Consider the following 18,873-nt stretch of genomic DNA (forward strand, 5'->3'; position numbering starts at 1 on the left):
ACAAACTGTAAATTTTATTAACAGTATTGTAACTGTTTTTAACATTTTAAAAATATATAATTTTAACATTTTAAACAGAAAAGGTGTGGAAAATCACTTCTATTCTGTATACTTTCCTGAGGCTCAAACAACACGTGCATGGCATTCGCAACACCAAAATCAGTTTGATTCCCAGCAAATTTTAAGCCAAAAAAGTACACCATCAATGCAGTGTAAATTTCTTCAGAGAAAAATTCTTCATCTGCCAAATGCATAAATATAAGCACCCTTCGAGGGTAGTGGAGAATCTGACATTACAAAATACAAAAAAATTATGTTTTCTTTGTATCTGTGCAACTGCTTGAAAATGAGGGTCAAACTGGCTGACAAATATCATAATAAAATACGCACATTTCCACAATACATCAGAGTGTCGAAACTATGCATGAATGTTCATGTAATTAAAAAATTAAATTAATTAAATGTAATTAAATTAAAAAATATCAAGAAAAAAATGTTAACCAGTATTTACAATAACTCAAAAATCAAAATGGGTCAAATTGACCCACAACATAATACTGATAATTTTAGGGTACATTTACACAACATCGATGTTCTAAAAACAGAAAAGATTTTCCTTGGTATTTTTGAAAAGTTTCCCGTTCAAATGATCAAAACGTGTCAAAATGATCCCCGTTCACGCAGATCCATGAACACGACTAAAAGCTCTGTATTATGCACGCCAAGCCAGTAGTTTATGATGTGACTTCGTAAAAAAAAACACTACGAGATGAGATGATAACCGTATTGTTTTAACGCGTTTGCAAAAGGTTGCATTTTCATGCTGTTGTCGTGTAAATGAACAGCCAAAACGCATAAAATGTTTTCCGTGTTTAGTTGAAAATGCTAGAATTACACAGCACCAGTTCTCCTCTCTTATCCGGCTGCTAAGAGGCTTTTCTCACCTGATCTCTCGGAGCAGCAGGAGCTTCTCTGGCGTGTTCATGACGGCCAGCAGCGGATGCACGAGCGTCGTCAGCCCTCGCTCTGATAAATACTGTAAGAACAGCACGAGTTTTGTCTCTGGACAAAGAAAACCTTTGATTATGTGAGATCATCAGGTTGAATCTCTCTTACCCGCTCACAGATTTCCATGAGCATGACCACATCTTCATCCTCCAGCAATCTGACGGCCATTTCTCGCACCTGAGTTAGAGCGTCCCTCTCAGATAAACCAGCATCATTCCTGCCTGTAGAAACTTTCAATACAGTCAGGTTTCCATCAGATTTGTCTTATGTTTTAAAGCTTATATTTAGGGGAGGAGTTTAGTGGTTGCATGTTGGTAAGCTAACGATGTGATACTCTTAAAAGCATAAAAATACATGCCAAAAATACTTTGTATATATATATTAGTGCTGTCAAACGATTAATCGCATCCAAAATAGTTTTTGTTTACATAATATATGTGTGTGTACTGTGTATTTATTATGTATATATATAAATAAACACTAACACAGTATATATTTTGAAAATATATACATATATATAAATATATTTAAAATATAAACAAAGCACATTTTTCTTAAATATATACATGCATGTGTGTGTATTTATATATACATAATAAATAACACAGTACACACACATTATGTAAAAAAACTTTTATTTTGGATGCAATTAATAATCGATTAAAATTAAATATATTTATAATGAACATTTATCCATTTTTTTTTACTGCGTTTTCTATGCATTTTAATGCAATGAATGATTTCTGCATCAAGGACACATGCAGTGCTGTTTCAGATTTTGGTAACCGAACATGATGTCTAATATTACCCAGAATGCTCTCTGAGCGGGACGGAGATCTGGAGCGTGATCTTGAGGAATCTCGCTTTCGAAACAGACTGAAGAATGTTTTGGAGCGCTGCAGCGGACTGCTTCCCTCTTCTCCTCTTTCCGTCTGCTTCCTCTTCTGTTTCTTTTCCTCTTCTGTGAAAACAGGAGAAACAAAGCGTTTGCATTAACGGCAGTTAAAAAAAAGGGCATGAAATCAGGCAGACACTTGTTCTGTAAAAGTTGATTGTTGACAAATGTTTACATATGAAGGTATTTGCACTTCAAAAATTAACAAAGTGGCACTGATGAGTTTGCAGGTAGCTGTATAAAAAATTGGAAACAGAATTTCCTCACAAATCTATTTATCATTTTCAAACGGTATAGCAAAATATGACAAAATAATTTTTTTACTGAAACGGAAATTAAAGTTAAATCAAAATTAAGTTAAAGTTTAAATGAAAAAAAATTAATTTACCCAAAAACCAAAAATAAAGTTTATTTAATAACCAACTGATTAAACAAATGTATTTAATATCAAACACAAATTAGTTGGACATAAAAAATTTAAATGGACATAAGGCAACTTTTTTTTATTGATGATATAATTGTTTACATTAAAACATTTAAACTGTGTCTGTAATAAAAACATTTTGTGACAAATTTAATGAAACTTATGTTAAATAATAAAGACAATAGGTTTAGTAAAAAATATAACTATTATTTAATATAGTCTTTTTTTTTTCTAGCTGACTTTTGAGTTTGAATGTGTTTTCTGATGTAAATGTGATGTTACGTGACATTATTGATCTTAAGTTGTTTTACTGATGTCTTTCCACAGTTGAGACACGATTAATTTTAGTAAGTTGTTCTGTTTCTTCTAATGTTCATTCATGTTTATTTGCTGCTATAACTAGTAGTACAGAAGAAGAGATGATCGGTTCACTACAGCGACTCGTCACAACACATGAAAGAGCATCAAAACCACATTTAGTGCTTGAACTTAGTGATAAAATTGACCAAATTTGAAAGAGGAGTCTCTGTTTCATGTCAAAAGTAACAAAGCACAAAGATTATTAGATGTGGTCTGAAATTTTGCCCGGATATTTTCTAAATTTCACTGTATGTGGCTGCATATGATCTCAATGTACCACAAAACCCCACCTGACACAGTCACATGACTTCGAGTTCGGCGTATGGGAGGACTCGGTCGGCTGAGAGCCATGAGCAGAGATGTATTCCTGCCTTCCCTCCTTCTCTCTCCTAACTCTCCTTCGCTCCGGATCACGGAGTCCTGCAGCAGTTCTGTGGGTCCTCGGCTCACCGTCCGCAGCTGCTCTGACCGACTGTCACTATCAGTGGAATCTGGATGAAACTGGGCCTCATTGGAGCCGCAGACGTCGGACATTTTGGGTCCTAAAGGCAAGCTAACGGGCAGAGTCGCTTGAGAGAGTCCGCTCACAGAGCCGAGGGGCGTCCCGGAGGACAGAGAGGAGGTGGACGAGTGAGACTCCGACCCTTGTGAGGATGAATAGACGGTTCCACTGCCCGCTGAAAGAGGTCAAAGGTCGGTGTACTTAAGAGATTAACACTTTATATTGTTGTGTAAATGCTGAAAAAAAGAAACTCACTTTTATTCACCCAGCTGAGTTCTGTAACCATTTCTTTGTAGGCTGGATATCTGCCTGCTTCCTGCGAACAAAACATCATATCACATTTACTGTATATACAAGCTGTCAGTCACTGCAGAATAAAAAAGATGTTTGTCGGTCATCTTTTTAAACTGTTTTATCAGACGAAAACCTAAAATATTTTCCAATTCTCTGATGTCGATTAATAATCACATGACATGCAGGTGAACAAATAAAATATTTCAACTTTTTTTTGTAAGTGTTTTATTTTTTGATTGTTTTTATTATAAAATGATTTATTTTAATTTAATATTTGTATGGTTTAATTTTTTGTGTTTTATTTGGTTGTTTTTACTAGAAAATTATTTTTGTATTTTAATTTCACATTCTTATCATTTAATTAATATTTCAATAAATAAATAATACATTCACATGTTCATGTTGGTAAATAGTCATATGATGTGCAATTAAACATAAAATATTTTATCTTTTAATATTTTAATAATTTTATCTTGTTTCATTTTTTAATTATTTTAATTTGACATTTTTACAGTTTAATTTCAGTGTTTTACTTTAATTGTTTTGATTTTAAAATTATTTATTTTAATTTGACATTTTTTGTTATTTAATTCATATTTCAAAAATTAACCAACACATTTGTATGTTTATGGTTCTCTGATGTTGATTAATGGTCGCATGACGTGCAGATACACAAATTCATTTTCAAATAAATATAATATATAAAACATTTATTTTTAGTAAGCATTTTAATTGACCATTTTTATTTTTAAATGATTAAGTTTCATTTTACATTATTAATGATTTAATGAATTACTAGCTTTTCATCATTTTTTGCGAAACCCTGTGTTAGACAAACTTGACTGTTTTGTTCATGCTGGCAAAAAACATTAAGTATCAACACAGCAATATGTCCTTATTTGCTCCAAACTGTTTATCTGGGTCCTGGTCATGAATGTTCAGAAAGGTGGCGTGTTTAATATGGACACAAAGAGTGTATGAGTTTGCAGGAATACCTGATCCAGGAACAGAGTGAATAATGCACAGCCTGACACACAGAAACCAGAGAGCCACATCAGCCATCTGCTGTGTGTGTGTGTGTGTGTGTGAGACTCACTTTTATAGTCAGTATGACATGAGGTTGACTCTTCAGCACTTCCACTGCTCTGTAATGGTTGATGTTCTCAAAGCTCACGCCATTGGCCGACAGGATCTGATCCCCCATCTTAACTCCGCCCTGTTCTGCCAGACCACCAGGATCCAGCCTGCAAACAGCCAATCAGACGCAACACTAGTGTTCTGTTCACATCAGAACACTTTCACATTTTCACACTGTATCAGAGCTTGATGAGTTTTTCCGTAAGCATGTGATCTATGATGGCAAAACTAAAACTGATTTTGTTACCTGAAGTAAAATTAACTTTAACTAAAATGAAATATATATATAAAAAAAAAAAATCCATTAAACTTACATTATTTTAGCTAGTTACCAAGGCAATGTTTCTCATTTTCATTTAGTTTATTTTTGTATAAATAAATAAAATGTAATTAAATAATATTTAATGGAAACCATATAGACATATTTTAAAAAAAAATAATAAAAATGACAAACAAAACTACTAAAACCTTTGAATTAAAATGAAAACAGAAAATGTACAATATATAATATACACACACATATATAAAATTGACAAAATTTAAAAAATATATAACCATTATATATGAATATAAAAATTTATTCAAAATATTAATAAAAAAATATAATAGTATTTCAATGATACTAAAATAACCCTGGTGACCTCACCTCCTTCTGTCTGATGTTAAGACCTTCAAACTTACTTAGAGCTTTAAAAATTATTTTAAATATTCAGACAAAGCTTTGTCAAGCCAACATCAGCGTTTTTGACTTTAGAATTTATGTTTGATTTGTTTTACTTATTTTAGTGTTAATAGACCCAAAGGAATTAGAAAATGCTATAAAATGCTATAAAATAAAATGTTTAGAATCAGAGGTGAAACCAGAGGGACCCAGCAGTTCGGTCCTGTTTAACGTGTGTGTTTGCTGCTGTACTGACTTGGACACGTAGATGCCCAGGTTGTATTCTCGTCCTCCGCGGATGTTGAGTCCCAGGCAGGGCTGGTGTTTAGAGAGCTGGAGGTGAACCGTTCGACACAGCGCTCCATCTGAGCTGTACACCGAGACGGGAGCGTCCGATTCCTCCACCACCATCCGCCGATGGATCAGATCCACCCTAAACACACAAACACACGCTGAGGATCTCTGCTCTGGACACCAAAGCGCTCAGATAGGTTGGTGACACTCACCAGGTGGTCTTCTCGTTAGTGTAACGAAGGCCAGGCACGCGTCCCAGCCGCTGGACGAGCAGACGGAGACGAGCGTGACCCATCAACACCTTCACAGCGCTGCTCATGCTGATGTTCTCCAGACTCACGCCGTTCACCTCCAACAGCTTATCACCGACACACAGACCCGCCAGCTCTACACACACACACACACACAACCTCTTCAACACAGAACAATATCAACAAGTCACGTTTATTTACTGTATGTAGCGCTTTATACAATACAGACTGTTTCAAAGCAGCTTCACAATAATAAACAGGAAAATGTGTCAGTGTCATTATTAAGATCGATAAAGTTCAGTGTTGCTTAATGTTGTGAACCAGTGTATATATGGTATTAATCTGATCTCAGATCAGTTTTACAATCTAGACACTTTTAATTGCACATTTGTATAATTAAAAAAAAGTAGTAGTTCTTTATTGTCTCTTATTGGACTGAATAGAGACCTTTCACAGAACAGACCAGGGTTATTATAGTTAACTAAAATTGTACTTTAACTGAAATAAAACAAAATATAATATATATATATTAGTGCTGGGCATCGATTAATCTAGATTAATCTCATCCAAAATAAAAGTTTTTGTGTACATAATATGTGTGTGTATTGTGTATATTTATTATGTATATATGAATACACACCCATGTATGTATATATTTAAGAAAATGTGTTATGTTTATATATTAAATATATTTATATATCATATAAATTATATTAATATAAATATATACATGTAAATACATGTAAATATTTTCAAAATATATACTGTATGTGTGTCTTTATATACACATAATAAATATTCACAGTACACACAGATATATTATATAAACAAAAACTTTTATTTTGGATGAGATTAATCGTTGCCCAGCACTAATATATATATATATATATATAATATATTATTTTAGCTAGTTGCCAAGGCAACATTACTCATTTTCATTTAGTTTATCCCGATGAACTAAATGAAAACAAAACAAAACAAAATAAATAAAATGAAAAATGTGCAGACGTATTTAAAAAACAAACAAAATAAAAACAGACAAAAACACGCAACAAAATTACTAAAATAAAAATGAAAACAGAAAGTATATTAAAAAAATTTATGAAAATAGTATCTCAATGCTACTAAAATAACCCTGGAACAAATTCACCAAGCCCTAAACATTACATAAAAACACATATTATATACTAACACTTTATATTTAATGGTATTTGATTTATTTTATTTTATTTTATTTGTTTAGTTAACAGGGATATTGTACATTAATAAAACATTTCTATAAATGTACCAGAATTAGCCAAAGGCTATTTTTCATCCGTAGTCCATGGTCTACGATGATTTGTAGCTTGCATTTAATAGATTACACACTTTTAAGAAAACACGCAATTAGTTTGTAAAAGCTGTCTCAATGCATGCTTGTTTTGAATTTTTATTGCATTTATTGCACAGTAAATCAAACATTTCAAAAATGTTTCTCCCATCACTGATTATGCTTGCCATGCCCTCGTCTCAGATATTCACTCTGAACCTAATGAAGACATTATTTAGTATAATTCTTGACCTCTTTTCATTGTGGGGGGCATTGAGAGCTCCCTGAAGACTCTGACCTGCGGCGCTGTTTTTCTGCACTCTGCTGATGAAGACGCCGAGTCCGTGTTCAGATCCTCCTCGCACACTGAAGCCCAGCTGACCATCACCACCCCTGATGACCGTCAGCGTCACGATCTCACCTGCAGACAGACACACGCTCAGCGGTCAGCTCTCAGCGCTTACACGGTTCATTCAGAGTCACTTCACCTGCTTCACCTGTCTCACCCTCCATCTGTGAGTCTCTGTCCTGTTGGATATGATGAACTGATCCTAGAACGCTATTTATCAGCTCACTGCGACACAAACAGAGACATCCATCAATCAAGCAATCAATCAAAACGTCAAATCAAAACTAACTGAATGAAAATATCACTAAAATGCCTCAGATACAATCTAAAAATATGGTTATTTTAATCTGGTATAATTTATAATATTACATTTTCATGAGTTTATATTTCACAATTTAGACTTTTTTTCCTCACAATTCTCAGAATTGAAATACATAAATTCAGAATTTCGCAATTTTCAGAAAAAAATGTCAGAATTGTCAGATAAAAGCTGCAATATACTTTTTAATTTGTCATCCTGTGGTGAAAACAAGCTTCCAAATATATCTGTACTGGCTGTGTTGCTGAATTTTAAGCTAATATGAGGCGATTTATTATTTTAAAAAAGGTAAACAGTGCAAAGCGAATTATTTCAAACGTATTATAGCAGATTATTTATTATGATTAGTGATTGTGGTTACAGCTACTTATATATTTGATGCTGATAGATCATTAAAAACCATAATTGTTCCAAACAAAAATAAAATTAATTTAAGTATTTGACAAACCGTTTTATTTTTTATGCTTAGAAAAATGTGCTCCTGAACATCATATAAATTCATACGTTACAGCAGTATTGAAATATATTACCATAGTATTTACTGTACTTTTAGATGTAATTAAGCAATTCACTGTTACTTTCAGACTCTTTTATGAATCGTTTATTTATTGATGTTATGGTGATGTCAATTATATGAATTGTGTGATTTTTGGTTGATTCATGAACGCGCTTCTCTTTTAATGAATGCCATAATCCCGCACTCACGCGCGCGCGTTCACGAGCCTCAGGTATCATTTAGCACCTCAGAAAGTCAAACTAACACAAACAACCACTAACTTACATGTCAAAATAGCTGTCGATATACAAAGAGTGTGTAATATGTTCAAACTCATCCTAGCGATTAGCAGCAGATCCGTTTATATTAAGTTACTGAATAACGGGAGCCCGTCCGTCAATATGAAACGCTCCGTGTTGCTTCACTCATTAAATATCACACCTGAGAGACGCTACAGGTGAATAAATACCCTTATTAAACAACAAGAACTCTCTAATCGACACTTTAACCGACAGATGAAACTTTTACCTGTGTGAATCGTAGCTGTTTCCATGCTGAGGTGCGTATCGTAATTTCTGACGCCCGCGGCTGCTAACCGTCCTCTGCCGTGACCCGCTCTCTGATTGGCTGCATTGAGAAGGTTGCGAGATTCCTATTGGACGCTACACCTGTCAATCTTCACTCTGAGGCGGATCCTGTATTTATAAGGTGTCTGTCAAGCAGCGCCACATGCTTTGGTTCATATATTCATCTATTTATTGTATGTGTTCGTAAGTTTAAGAGCTCAAATCATCTGCGAGACTACATTAAAATATTTGTACTTTTTTACGCATATTTGTTTTTTATTTTTACGTTTAAATATTTACATTTTTAAAATGTAATAATATTTAATATACATTTCACATTAATTAAACATTTAATTAATTTTAATTTAATATTTGTAAGCTTATTTGTCACACCACAGTGATTTATTCAGTTCATTTCATAGCATGCACATGATAATCTACACTTTAACAAAGGACTGAAGCGCAAAGAATGAAAGAAAATAAGAAAATGAAGACATTTCAGTATTTAAAACATTACATATGTTTGTATCATCAATAATTTGATTGCTTTAAAATTAAGGGGGAGTTTTGTGTAGTAGAAAAAGAAAAAGAAATTCAGTCGTGTGTGTGTGTGTGTGTGTGATCTAAAGTGTCAACCATCAAGGCCATCCCTCATTAGAGTTTAGGATCAGTCTGTCATATAGACACTCTCAGACAACACACACACACACACACACACACACACACACACACACACACACACACACACACACACACACACACACACACACACACACACACACACACACACACACACACACACACACACACACACACACAATAATGCATGCCATGAATAGTTTGGCAAAACTAACTTTCAAGGCAAAATCAAGTTATTTTGTTAATTTTCAAAGATGCTGTGGTTAGGTTTGATATGAATCTAATTGTCTTGAGTCTCTTCTGTTTTCTGAATCCGGCTGACAGCCGTCCGGACCGCAGTGAGATCGGCTTTATCTCCAAACTCCTTCTCATGGTGCTCCAGCAGAATCCCCTACAACACAAACACATGAGATCACAGTACAGCTCTAACATCATTCACTCAGTCATCAGGAATCATCATCCTGACCATCCTGTTTTATACGTTTGGACATTTTAAAATCATGTATCATGAAGATGTTTGTTGAACATTACCTGATTCTCTGGTCCAATCACATAAAGGCCTCCTAGAACAAACCCCTCCCCCTTCCTGTTGCCGTGGTAACCTCTCCTCCACACCTGCAGCAGGTTCCTCCAAACCCCAAATCGAGCGAATCCCAAACTCCTCATCGTCCTCCGCTTCACACCATAGAAACACATCTGAAACAGCCAAGAAATCTGTATTTATTTATTTTATGTTATATTTTACAATAATACATAATAATATCTTGAAACACTGCTCAAATTAAACCAGAATTAAATAGTGTTTATTTATGCACTCATTTATTTATTTTAAAGACATTTTACAATGGCACTGGTGATTCATGACAGCATATACAACCATTCATAACTAAACTATATATATATTTAAAATAATTTAACATCATGTCAGCAGCCACAGTAATTTTCATAGTGAGAAATAGGTTAAAATATGACAAATAAGAAGAGAAAATTATAAATAAATAGATGAATATGAGTATAAAAATGATGCAAAATGTTACTGATGTTACTTATGTTTGTAATCCATTAGCATTAAATAAAATCAATTACAAAATATGATATTAAATATATTAAATATATCATATAAATATTATGTTATACGTAAATATATAATTTACAAAATACAATTGGAAGAGTGATGACCAAATATTGTAAGCAAATAAATTCCTGATGACTTTCTAATAAATCTGAGCTTTTCTTACTATGTTTAATTAATTCTGAGAACAAACTCTTAAATGAAATAAGACCACAATTATGCCTGAAGAAGCCTCTAAGGAGTTCATGAGCTCGTGTTGAAAGGAGCTCCAGTAATGACCTGCTGATCGAGGAAGATCTCTCCGTTAAAGTAGGCTCTGAAGTCCTGAATCTCTGAGGCCATGTTCTCCTTGACCACAGCGACCAGAGCGACTCCACGCTCCTCCAACTGAGGCTTCAGAGAGGAGAGATCAGACGCCTCCTGACACACACACACACAAACACAGCACTGTGAGGACGTACGTGTGTGTGTGATTATACACATAAGAACATGAGAAACACACACACCTCTCTGCACAGAGATCATCCCGGCCGTCTGACCGCCATAATAACGGCTCCCGTTCGCTCCCACAAAGAGACGGCTTTAAGATTCCCCTCATCTGAGGAGAAACCACACACATGCATTGACACATGCCAAATTTAGCCTCATTTCACGTCTTGGTTCAGTTGAACTGCTCTAAACAGCAAATGCATCAACAACTAAAAACATGCAATTTCACCACATGTACTACAGTAAAGCAGCTGTGAACATTTACAAGGTGAATCTGACATAGAAATTTCTGCATCATATTTCACCGAAAACAAATAAATAAATTAGAACTTGTCACACAGTTTCTGAAAGCTGTCACTCAAACAGCAGAAGCACACACCAAACCTACAAAACCAGACACTGATTCTCAGCCTTTGAGTGATTTCATAAAACACTTTTTGCAAAACACAACACACAAGTCTCTACGTAACACACACAAATCTAACAGGAATTAATATTATGGCAAAGGTGTTTGCAAATGTTTGTTTTTGAGATGTGTTTGTGATATTTTGAATGCAGTGCTTCATTTTGCAAGAGATGCGAGGCATTTTGCATTTTGTGTGCAGTTCTTGGATTTATGTGAAAAGTTTTGAAAAAAAGAGGGAAAGTTTTGAAAATGTGTGCAAGCAGTTAAAAAAACGGTATGATTTGTGAACTGCCGGCTGTATTGTGAATGAGACGTGGTGTTCTCTGACCTCCGGCGGTGGATCTGAGCTCGGCGCTGGCCAGCCTGTCCAGAGACGCCCGGTCCGGTTTGGTCAGAAACAGATCTGTGTTTGCCAGCAGAACGTAAACTACAACAACACACACTCCCGCGGACCACAAACCCACACACACACCCTCCAGATCCTGCAGGAACACTGCACACACACACACACACAAAACACAACAATTCACCGCCATTCATTTACTGCCATCTTTCCTATAGATTTCTCTCCCAATTACACTATTTTAAATTGTTATTTTGCTCTATTTTATCTGTATGCATCAGTGCTAAAGCACCTTAAAAACTGATGTTAAAGTGATGATTCACAGAAATTATTAAGTTAAATAAAATTTTGCTCAAACATCAGTACAACACAAACACAGCTTAAGCCAGTCACTGTGTTAAAATAAGTGACCCTGCAGCACAGAAGCAGTCATAAGCAGCACAGCTATATTTGCAGCAATAGCCAACAATACATTGTATGGGTCAAAATTATACATTTTTTTCTTTTATGCCAAAAATCATTAGGATATTAAGTAAAGATCATGTAAATATATCAAAACTTAATTTTTGATTAGTAATATGCATTGCTAAGAACTTCATTTGAACAACTTTAAAGGTGATTTTCTCAATATTTAGATTTTTTTGCTCCCTCAGATTCCAGATTTTAAAATAGTTGTATCTCAGCCAAATATTGTCCAACAAACCATACATCAATGGAAAGATTATTTATTCAGCTTTCAGATGTTGTATAAATCTCAATTTCACAAAATTGACCCTTATGACTGGTTTTGTGCTCCTGGGTCACATATTGGCTGTATTAAAATATCAGTTAACAGCCTCATATTAATCTGAAATGCTCACAGTCTGCTCTCTACAATAAAACAAAAGCATTTTGATAAATTAAATGAATTAAATTTGATTAACTCCTGTGTTGTCTGGAGTAAACTAAGAATAAAAGCATTAGCAATAAAACAAGACAGAGATTCACACTGTTTTTTTCTCTCTCATCTGAACACCTTTGAGCTACAATAATCACTTAATAATATTTCAATAAACCAATGCTTAGAATGAGAATTATAAAAAAAACCAATGAGCAAAAAACAGTATTAATACTTACTGATGTTTTGTCCTGTATCTCACACTGAAACTACAGCCTCAAACACACACATATCTAACAGAACAATTAGCATAAAACAAACATTAACCAATCAGGAGAGAGAACAGAGCGCCCCTCTGACCTGTCAAACCTCCTCTGAGATTTAGAAATATGCCAATGATATTCTCACAGTCTGTTCTCTGCAATAAAACATCAGCATGTGTTTGATAATAAATCACATTGTTTTGTATGCCTGGACAAATCTGAGAACACAGAAGCAAAAGATTCCCAGACTTTTCTTGGCAATATTTTCTTGAAGTCCCCCTGAGATTTGAAATTAATATTCACATGACATGCAGGTAAACAAATAAAATATTTCATCTTTATTTGGTTTTAAGAGTTTCATTTTATTTTTTTAAATTGTTATTTTATTATCTTATAAATATTTATAAATCAGTAGTATTTTTTTTTTATTTAAATTTAGCATTTATTTATTTTATTTTATTAATTATTAGCTTTTTCCCAGTTTGGGGAAACCCTAAAATAAGGAAACAAACTCAATACACAGTAATGCATTCACAAGTAACACACATTTGGTCGTTTATAGTGTGTTTTATTGGTGTGTTTTACAGGTTTCTGTGTGTGTGTGTAGAGCGTGAAACATCGAGACTGATCCTTCATCTGAGTTTAGAGTCAGTCTGTCATCAACTACACACACACACACACGCATATATATACTGTATATCATTATTGTTTACATATGGACGGCTTTGCATTCTCTATTCTGCTATTTTCAAGATTCATATTTAGTTCAGAATAACATGCATTCAAGCTGAGAGAGTTTTCATTAAGCGAGTGATTATTGAGCTCATGGCTATTTTAATTTCAGTTGAGTATTGATCTGTTCAACAGCCTGAATAACGTCGGACTTCTTGACTTTGTCTCCAAACTCCATCTCTCTGTGTTCCAGCAGGATCCCCTGTGCAAAAAAAAACAAAAAACATACAGGTTGATTTGAATTTATGAATCATATTTGCATGTCTTGAACATTGGTGGGAGGGAGCGATTTATTTTGGCAGGGGGTTGAAATGATCTTTTTTTGAAAGAAATTAAATAATTATTAATTTGTACTGTTTGCAAATATTTTTATTTGAAAACTTGCACGCATTAACTCTTGATGCTACACCTAACGTGTTGAAAATGTTGCAAAATGTTTCTTGTCTCGTCACATTCAGCCCACATTTTCAAAACACTGAAATTTGACAAAGATTGAGTAGCTTAAACCGCACTTTTAAAACGTTTTGTCATCAACAATATTAGTTTTTTCAACCGCTTACACACCAAATCTGCAAAACCAGACACTAATTCTCAACCTTTGACACTTTTGCAAAACACAACACACAGTTCTCTACGTAACACACACACATCTAACAGGAATTAATATTATGGCAAAGGTGTTTGCAAATGTTTGCTTTTGAGACATGTTTGTGATATTTTGAATGCAGTGCTTCATTTTGCAAGAGATGCGAGGCATTTTGCATTTTGTGTGCAATTCTTGGATTTGTGTGTAAAGTTTTGAAAAAAAGAGGCAAAGTTTTGAAAAATGTGTGCAAGCAGTATGGCTATTTCTAATTATTGTGGAGGGACTCAACCTTCATCCAGATCATCTTACAGTGTTGGCTGGGGGTCAAACGCATGACTTTAGAGCCGTGCGTGATGGTTCCCGTGTTCACACACCTGTTGACCCGGTCCGATGACGTAAACCGCCCCCAGGACGAAGCCTTCGCCTCGAACGTTTCCCCAGTATCCGCTCTGATACGCCCTCCATCCGTTCATCCAGACGCCGGCCCGCAGGATCCCCGAGACGCCCATCCAGCGCTCCTGCGGCCCGTAGAACCCTCTCTGATCACACCACACATCAGATCCACTACATTACATCACATTCAGTCATTCAGCAGACGCTTTTATCTGAAGCGACTTACAAATGAGGACAATGGAAGCAATCAGAATCAACAAAAGAGCAATAAGTAAGTGCTTTGACAAGTCTCAGTTAGCCTAACACAGTACACGTAGCAAGATTTATTTTTATTTTTATTATATAATAAATAAAAAGAAAACAGATAGATAGAATAGAAAAAGTGTTTGTTTGTTTGTTTGTTAGTCAGTTAGAAAACAAATAGAGTGCAAGTCTTAAAGGGTCATGGTTTTTTTTTTATAAAAAAAAAAGAAAACAAATAGATAAAATAGAATTAGAATAGAGAGTGCTCTAGAGTTAGAGGGTCAAATAAAGATGGAAGAGATGTGTTTTTAGCTGATTCTTGAAGATGGTTAAGGGATTGAGTCGGGCACGAGGGAACAGTTAATGTAAAAGTCTGTGAAAGTGATTTTGTGCCTCTTTGGGATGAACAATAAAGCGCCGTTCACTTGCAGAACGCAAGCTTCTAGAGGCACACAAGTCTGAAGTAATGAATTTAGGTAAAGGAGAGCAGAGCCAGACAAACATCAATGCCTTGAATTTTACGCGAGCAGCTGTTGGTAGCCAGTGCTTTTGAAAATGAATAGAAAAAAGATTCAGTGTGAGAAACGTGATGCATGTGTGTGCTGATGTGTGTTTATACAAGACAGACCTGCTGATCGAGGAAGATCTCTCCGTTAAAGTAGGCTCTGAAGTCCTGAATCTCTGAGGCCATGTTCTCCTTGACCACAGCGACCAGAGCGACTCCACGCTCCTCCAACTGAGGCTTCAGAGAGGAGAGATCAGACGCCTCCTGACACACACACACACAAACACAGCACTGTGAGGACGTACGTGTGTGTGTGTGTGTGTGTGCATGTGAGAGTGTGAGTGTGTGTGCGCGTTTTTGTGAAAAGTCAGGACATAGATGTGTATGATGACGAGGGTATGGCAGGTATTACAAGGTGAAGGTGACATCTCAGGACATTGACCCATGTCCCCACTTTTCAAAACGCTTATAAATCACTCAGAATGAAGTGTATTGAAAATCTGAAATAGCAGAAAGTCTCCTGTAAGGGGTAGGTTTAGGTGTAGGGTTGGTGTAGGACAATAGCACATACAGTAAGTACAGTATAAAAACCATTACACCTATGGAGAGTCCCCACTTTTCACAAAACGAACATGTGTGTGTGTGTGTGTGTGTGTGTGTGTGTGTGTGTGTGTGTGGTGAGTGTGTGTGTGTGTGTGTGTGTGAGTGTGTGTGTGTGTGTGTGAGAGTGTGTGTGTGTGTGTGAGGAGTGTGTGTGTGTGTGAGAGTGTGTGTGTGTGTGAGGAGTGTGTGTGTGTGTGAGTGAGTGAGTGTGTGTGTGTGTGTGTGTGTGTGTGTGTGTGTGTGAGTGTGTGAGTGTGTGTGTGTGTGTGTGTGTGTGTGTGTGTGTGTGTGTGTGTGTGAGTGAGAGTGTGTGTGTGAGTGAGAGTGTGTGTGAGTGAGGTGTGTGTGTGTGAGTGAGTGTGTGTGTGTGTGTGTGTGTGTGTGTGTGTGTGTGTGTGAGTGAGAGTGTGTGTGTGTGTGAGTGTGTGTGAGTGTGTGTGTGTGTGTGTGTGTGTGTGTGTGTGTGTGTGTGTGTGTGTGTGTGTGTGTGTGTGTGTGTGAGTGTGAGTGAGAGTGTGTGTGTGTGTGAGTGTGTGTGTGTGTGTACCTCTGCACAGGAATCATCCCGTCTCCTCACAGCTATGATAACGGCTCCTGAACTCTCCCACAGTTCTCTGGCCTTAAACACTCGATCATCTGCAGATCATGGGACAAAATCCATATTTCACATTCAAGACTGTAGCAAGAGGCTGCGTTTCAGCAGGACATTGGGGAGAAATCAGCGTGTTTTGTAATCAGTCTTGAGTCATGAGATGGTTATGACAGCGGCCGTGGAGAGTGAAATATGTGAGGCTTTGTGAAATAATCCTATTTTTAAACAAAACCTGTCTTGTTTGTCAATAAAACATCCAAATAAGATACATTAACCTGAAATGCAAAACTGAACATAAAATTATGACTTGCTTTTAGAGAATCTAAATATAGTGAGGTGAAACTAGTGAAAAAAGGAATAAAACAATTACACAGATATTCAGTTTGTCACATTTTCTTCAGCTCTGAATATTCACTACTGTATATTTCTCCCTTTTTTATTTTATTTTTTCTCACATACACAAATACAGTCCCATACGGCCAAAAAAAAATATATATTTTTTAAATATATGCTAAATGTTGCAAACAAACAGTGAAACTCAATGAAATATATTTTTGAAATAGAAAATATATTTAGTTTGAACCTTCATATACTAAAATATATATTCTAAATGCATTTCAGGGAAAATATATTTCCAGTCTTACAGTAGCCTACATTTAGGCTAAATACAAATGTGAATGGCCTACTAGAGATCAAAAAGTAATTTATAATGATTTAATAACGTTTAATATTTTTTATACATTGCAATATTGTATTTTTTGGAGCATGTAAAACTATATTCCTTGCTGAAGTTTATTCAAATGTTTGATCTGTTCGCACGTCTTATAGACAACAAATGAAGTTTTTCTTCAGATGTGACACGTGAATGCATTTTCTTGGACTGAAATATATAGACAGGGCAAAATATATTTTCAAAAATATAAAAAATTATGGAGGGCCAAATTACTAAAAATTAAATCATTAAATAAATGTTGAAATATATAAATAAATCGTTAAATACATAATTAAATGCATAAATATTCATTCATTTACTTATTTATTTATTTCCTCCACATTTCATTTTCAGGGTTACAGTTGTTGGGACGTACCGACAACCTTAACCCCAAAAATGAAATACATACATAAATAAATAAATATTTATTTATGCATTTATCTATGTATTTAATTAGTTAATTACGCATTTAACGATTTATTTATATATTTCAACATTTATTTAATGATTTAATTTTGAGTAACTCGGCCCTCCATAGAAAATGGCCAAAAATATATTGGTAGAAAATATTTATTTATGTAAATATATTTTGAAACGTGTTTTAGCTAATATATATTTTTGGGCCATTTTTTGCATATTTTGAAATATATTTGAAAGTGTATTTTTTTGCTGTATGGGGTGACCATAGCAGAACTGACTTCACCCATAAATCACTACAAATCACCAAAACAGCAGCTGACTCAGACACAATGGGGTTTTCGGCGTCACTGACCTGCGTCCAGCGTTCTGAGGTCGGTCTCCTCCAGAAGAGAGAGCGTGGCGGTCAGCGGCTGTGTGAGAAACAGCTCAGTGAAGGAGCGTAACGCCTCGATGACGGTCAGAGCGAGAGAACCGACGGCTCGGGTCACCGGCTCCATCACTCACAGCTCCGGTGGTTTATGATCAGTGTTCAGCAGCTCGCCAGGTCTTTCTGGAGCTCAGCGGCGGGGAATGCTGATCTGGAGCCAGTCGTTATTGTGTAAGCTGGGAGGAGACTGACCTCTGTTCCCACAAACACTCGCTCTTTCTGCACTGATTTCTCACGCCGATTACAGCTGATCATGCTGCTAATGAAGCAGAACGGCATTCTGGGTGGGTTTTTTAAAGGTCATTCCAGCTTCTTTGGCTATTTGCATGGAGAATACTATACTTGCGTTACAGAAATTTAAAACAGAAACTAAACAAGTTATCTAAGACCAATTTTTCCTAAAAACCTCAAACAATTACTGTTATTTAACAGCACAATTTTTCACAGTGATAAGCATTACTTAAGTAACATTTAAAAACAAAGAGTCAATTGGAATTCCCAAGTAAACGTAACTTAAAAATGTCTACGTAAAGCTACTAATAATTATGTTTAGGCTTTCACTTGTCAATTTTTGTACATTAACTAGCCTTTTCTGAGTGAGAATTGTTTCCAAGCTTTTTTCAAGTAAATTCTTCTCCACATTTTTTTCGGTGTAGTTTGGATTAACTTGATGAAAACCTGCAGATGTTTTGATTAGAGGTTTCAT

General features: G+C 35.4%; 2 protein-coding genes and 1 pseudogene across 11 annotated transcripts in view; all 3 read right to left on the reverse strand.

Annotated features, from left to right (window-relative positions):
- The window catches only part of pdzd7b (PDZ domain containing 7b), a 49,834-nt gene extending 40,858 nt beyond the window's left edge, over window positions 1-8,976 (reverse strand). For 3 of the 10 annotated variants that reach the window (XM_058794673.1, XM_058794670.1, XM_058794672.1), the window contains exons 1-11: window positions 8,828-8,973; window positions 7,624-7,709; window positions 7,434-7,556; window positions 5,788-5,962; window positions 5,538-5,714; window positions 4,580-4,727; window positions 3,445-3,505; window positions 2,978-3,364; window positions 1,817-1,969; window positions 1,117-1,238; window positions 945-1,036 (exon numbers count right to left, since the gene is read on the reverse strand). In XM_058794673.1, the coding sequence (XP_058650656.1) occupies window positions 945-1,036; window positions 1,117-1,238; window positions 1,817-1,969; window positions 2,978-3,364; window positions 3,445-3,505; window positions 4,580-4,727; window positions 5,538-5,714; window positions 5,788-5,962; window positions 7,434-7,556; window positions 7,624-7,648 (1,463 nt within the window). In that variant the 5' untranslated portion in view covers window positions 7,649-7,709; window positions 8,828-8,973. Of the gene's footprint in view, window positions 1-944; window positions 1,037-1,116; window positions 1,239-1,816; window positions 1,970-2,977; window positions 3,365-3,444; window positions 3,506-4,579; window positions 4,728-5,537; window positions 5,715-5,787; window positions 5,988-7,433; window positions 7,557-7,623; window positions 7,710-8,827 lie in introns of all 10 variants that reach the window. The other 7 variants (XM_058794671.1, XM_058794679.1, XM_058794680.1 and 4 more) reach the window with 7 other exon arrangements.
- A 129-nt stretch (window positions 8,977-9,105) lies between these two features.
- Window positions 9,106-13,143, reverse strand: LOC131551619 (peroxiredoxin-like 2A; annotated as a pseudogene).
- A 341-nt stretch (window positions 13,144-13,484) lies between these two features.
- On the reverse strand, window positions 13,485-18,822 carry selenou1b (selenoprotein U1b). The gene is made up of 5 exons (XM_058794692.1): window positions 18,093-18,822; window positions 16,564-16,652; window positions 15,537-15,677; window positions 14,647-14,811; window positions 13,485-13,888 (listed from the first exon to the last, which is right to left on the reverse strand). The coding sequence occupies exons 1-5, from the start codon at window positions 18,235-18,237 to the stop codon at window positions 13,784-13,786; spliced, it is 645 nt and encodes a 214-aa protein (XP_058650675.1). The 5' UTR covers window positions 18,238-18,822; the 3' UTR covers window positions 13,485-13,783.
- Window positions 18,823-18,873: the final 51 nt, after the last annotated feature.

The sequence above is a fragment of the Onychostoma macrolepis genome, chromosome 12 (genome assembly GCF_012432095.1).
Source record: "Onychostoma macrolepis isolate SWU-2019 chromosome 12, ASM1243209v1, whole genome shotgun sequence".
In the NCBI taxonomy this organism is placed as follows: domain Eukaryota; kingdom Metazoa; phylum Chordata; class Actinopteri; order Cypriniformes; family Cyprinidae; genus Onychostoma; species Onychostoma macrolepis.

Coding starts and splice junctions, on each gene's coding strand:
- selenou1b (XM_058794692.1), bottom strand. CDS start 18,237: ATGGAGCCGGTGACCCGAGCCGTCGGTTCTCTCGCTCTGACCGTCATC. Junction 15,678..16,563: donor GGGATGATTCCTGTGCAGAG/GTACACACACAC, acceptor TGTGTGTGTCAG/GAGGCGTCTGATCTCTCCTC. Junction 14,812..15,536: donor AGATCTTCCTCGATCAGCAG/GTCTGTCTTGTA, acceptor TGGTGTGATCAG/AGAGGGTTCTACGGGCCGCA.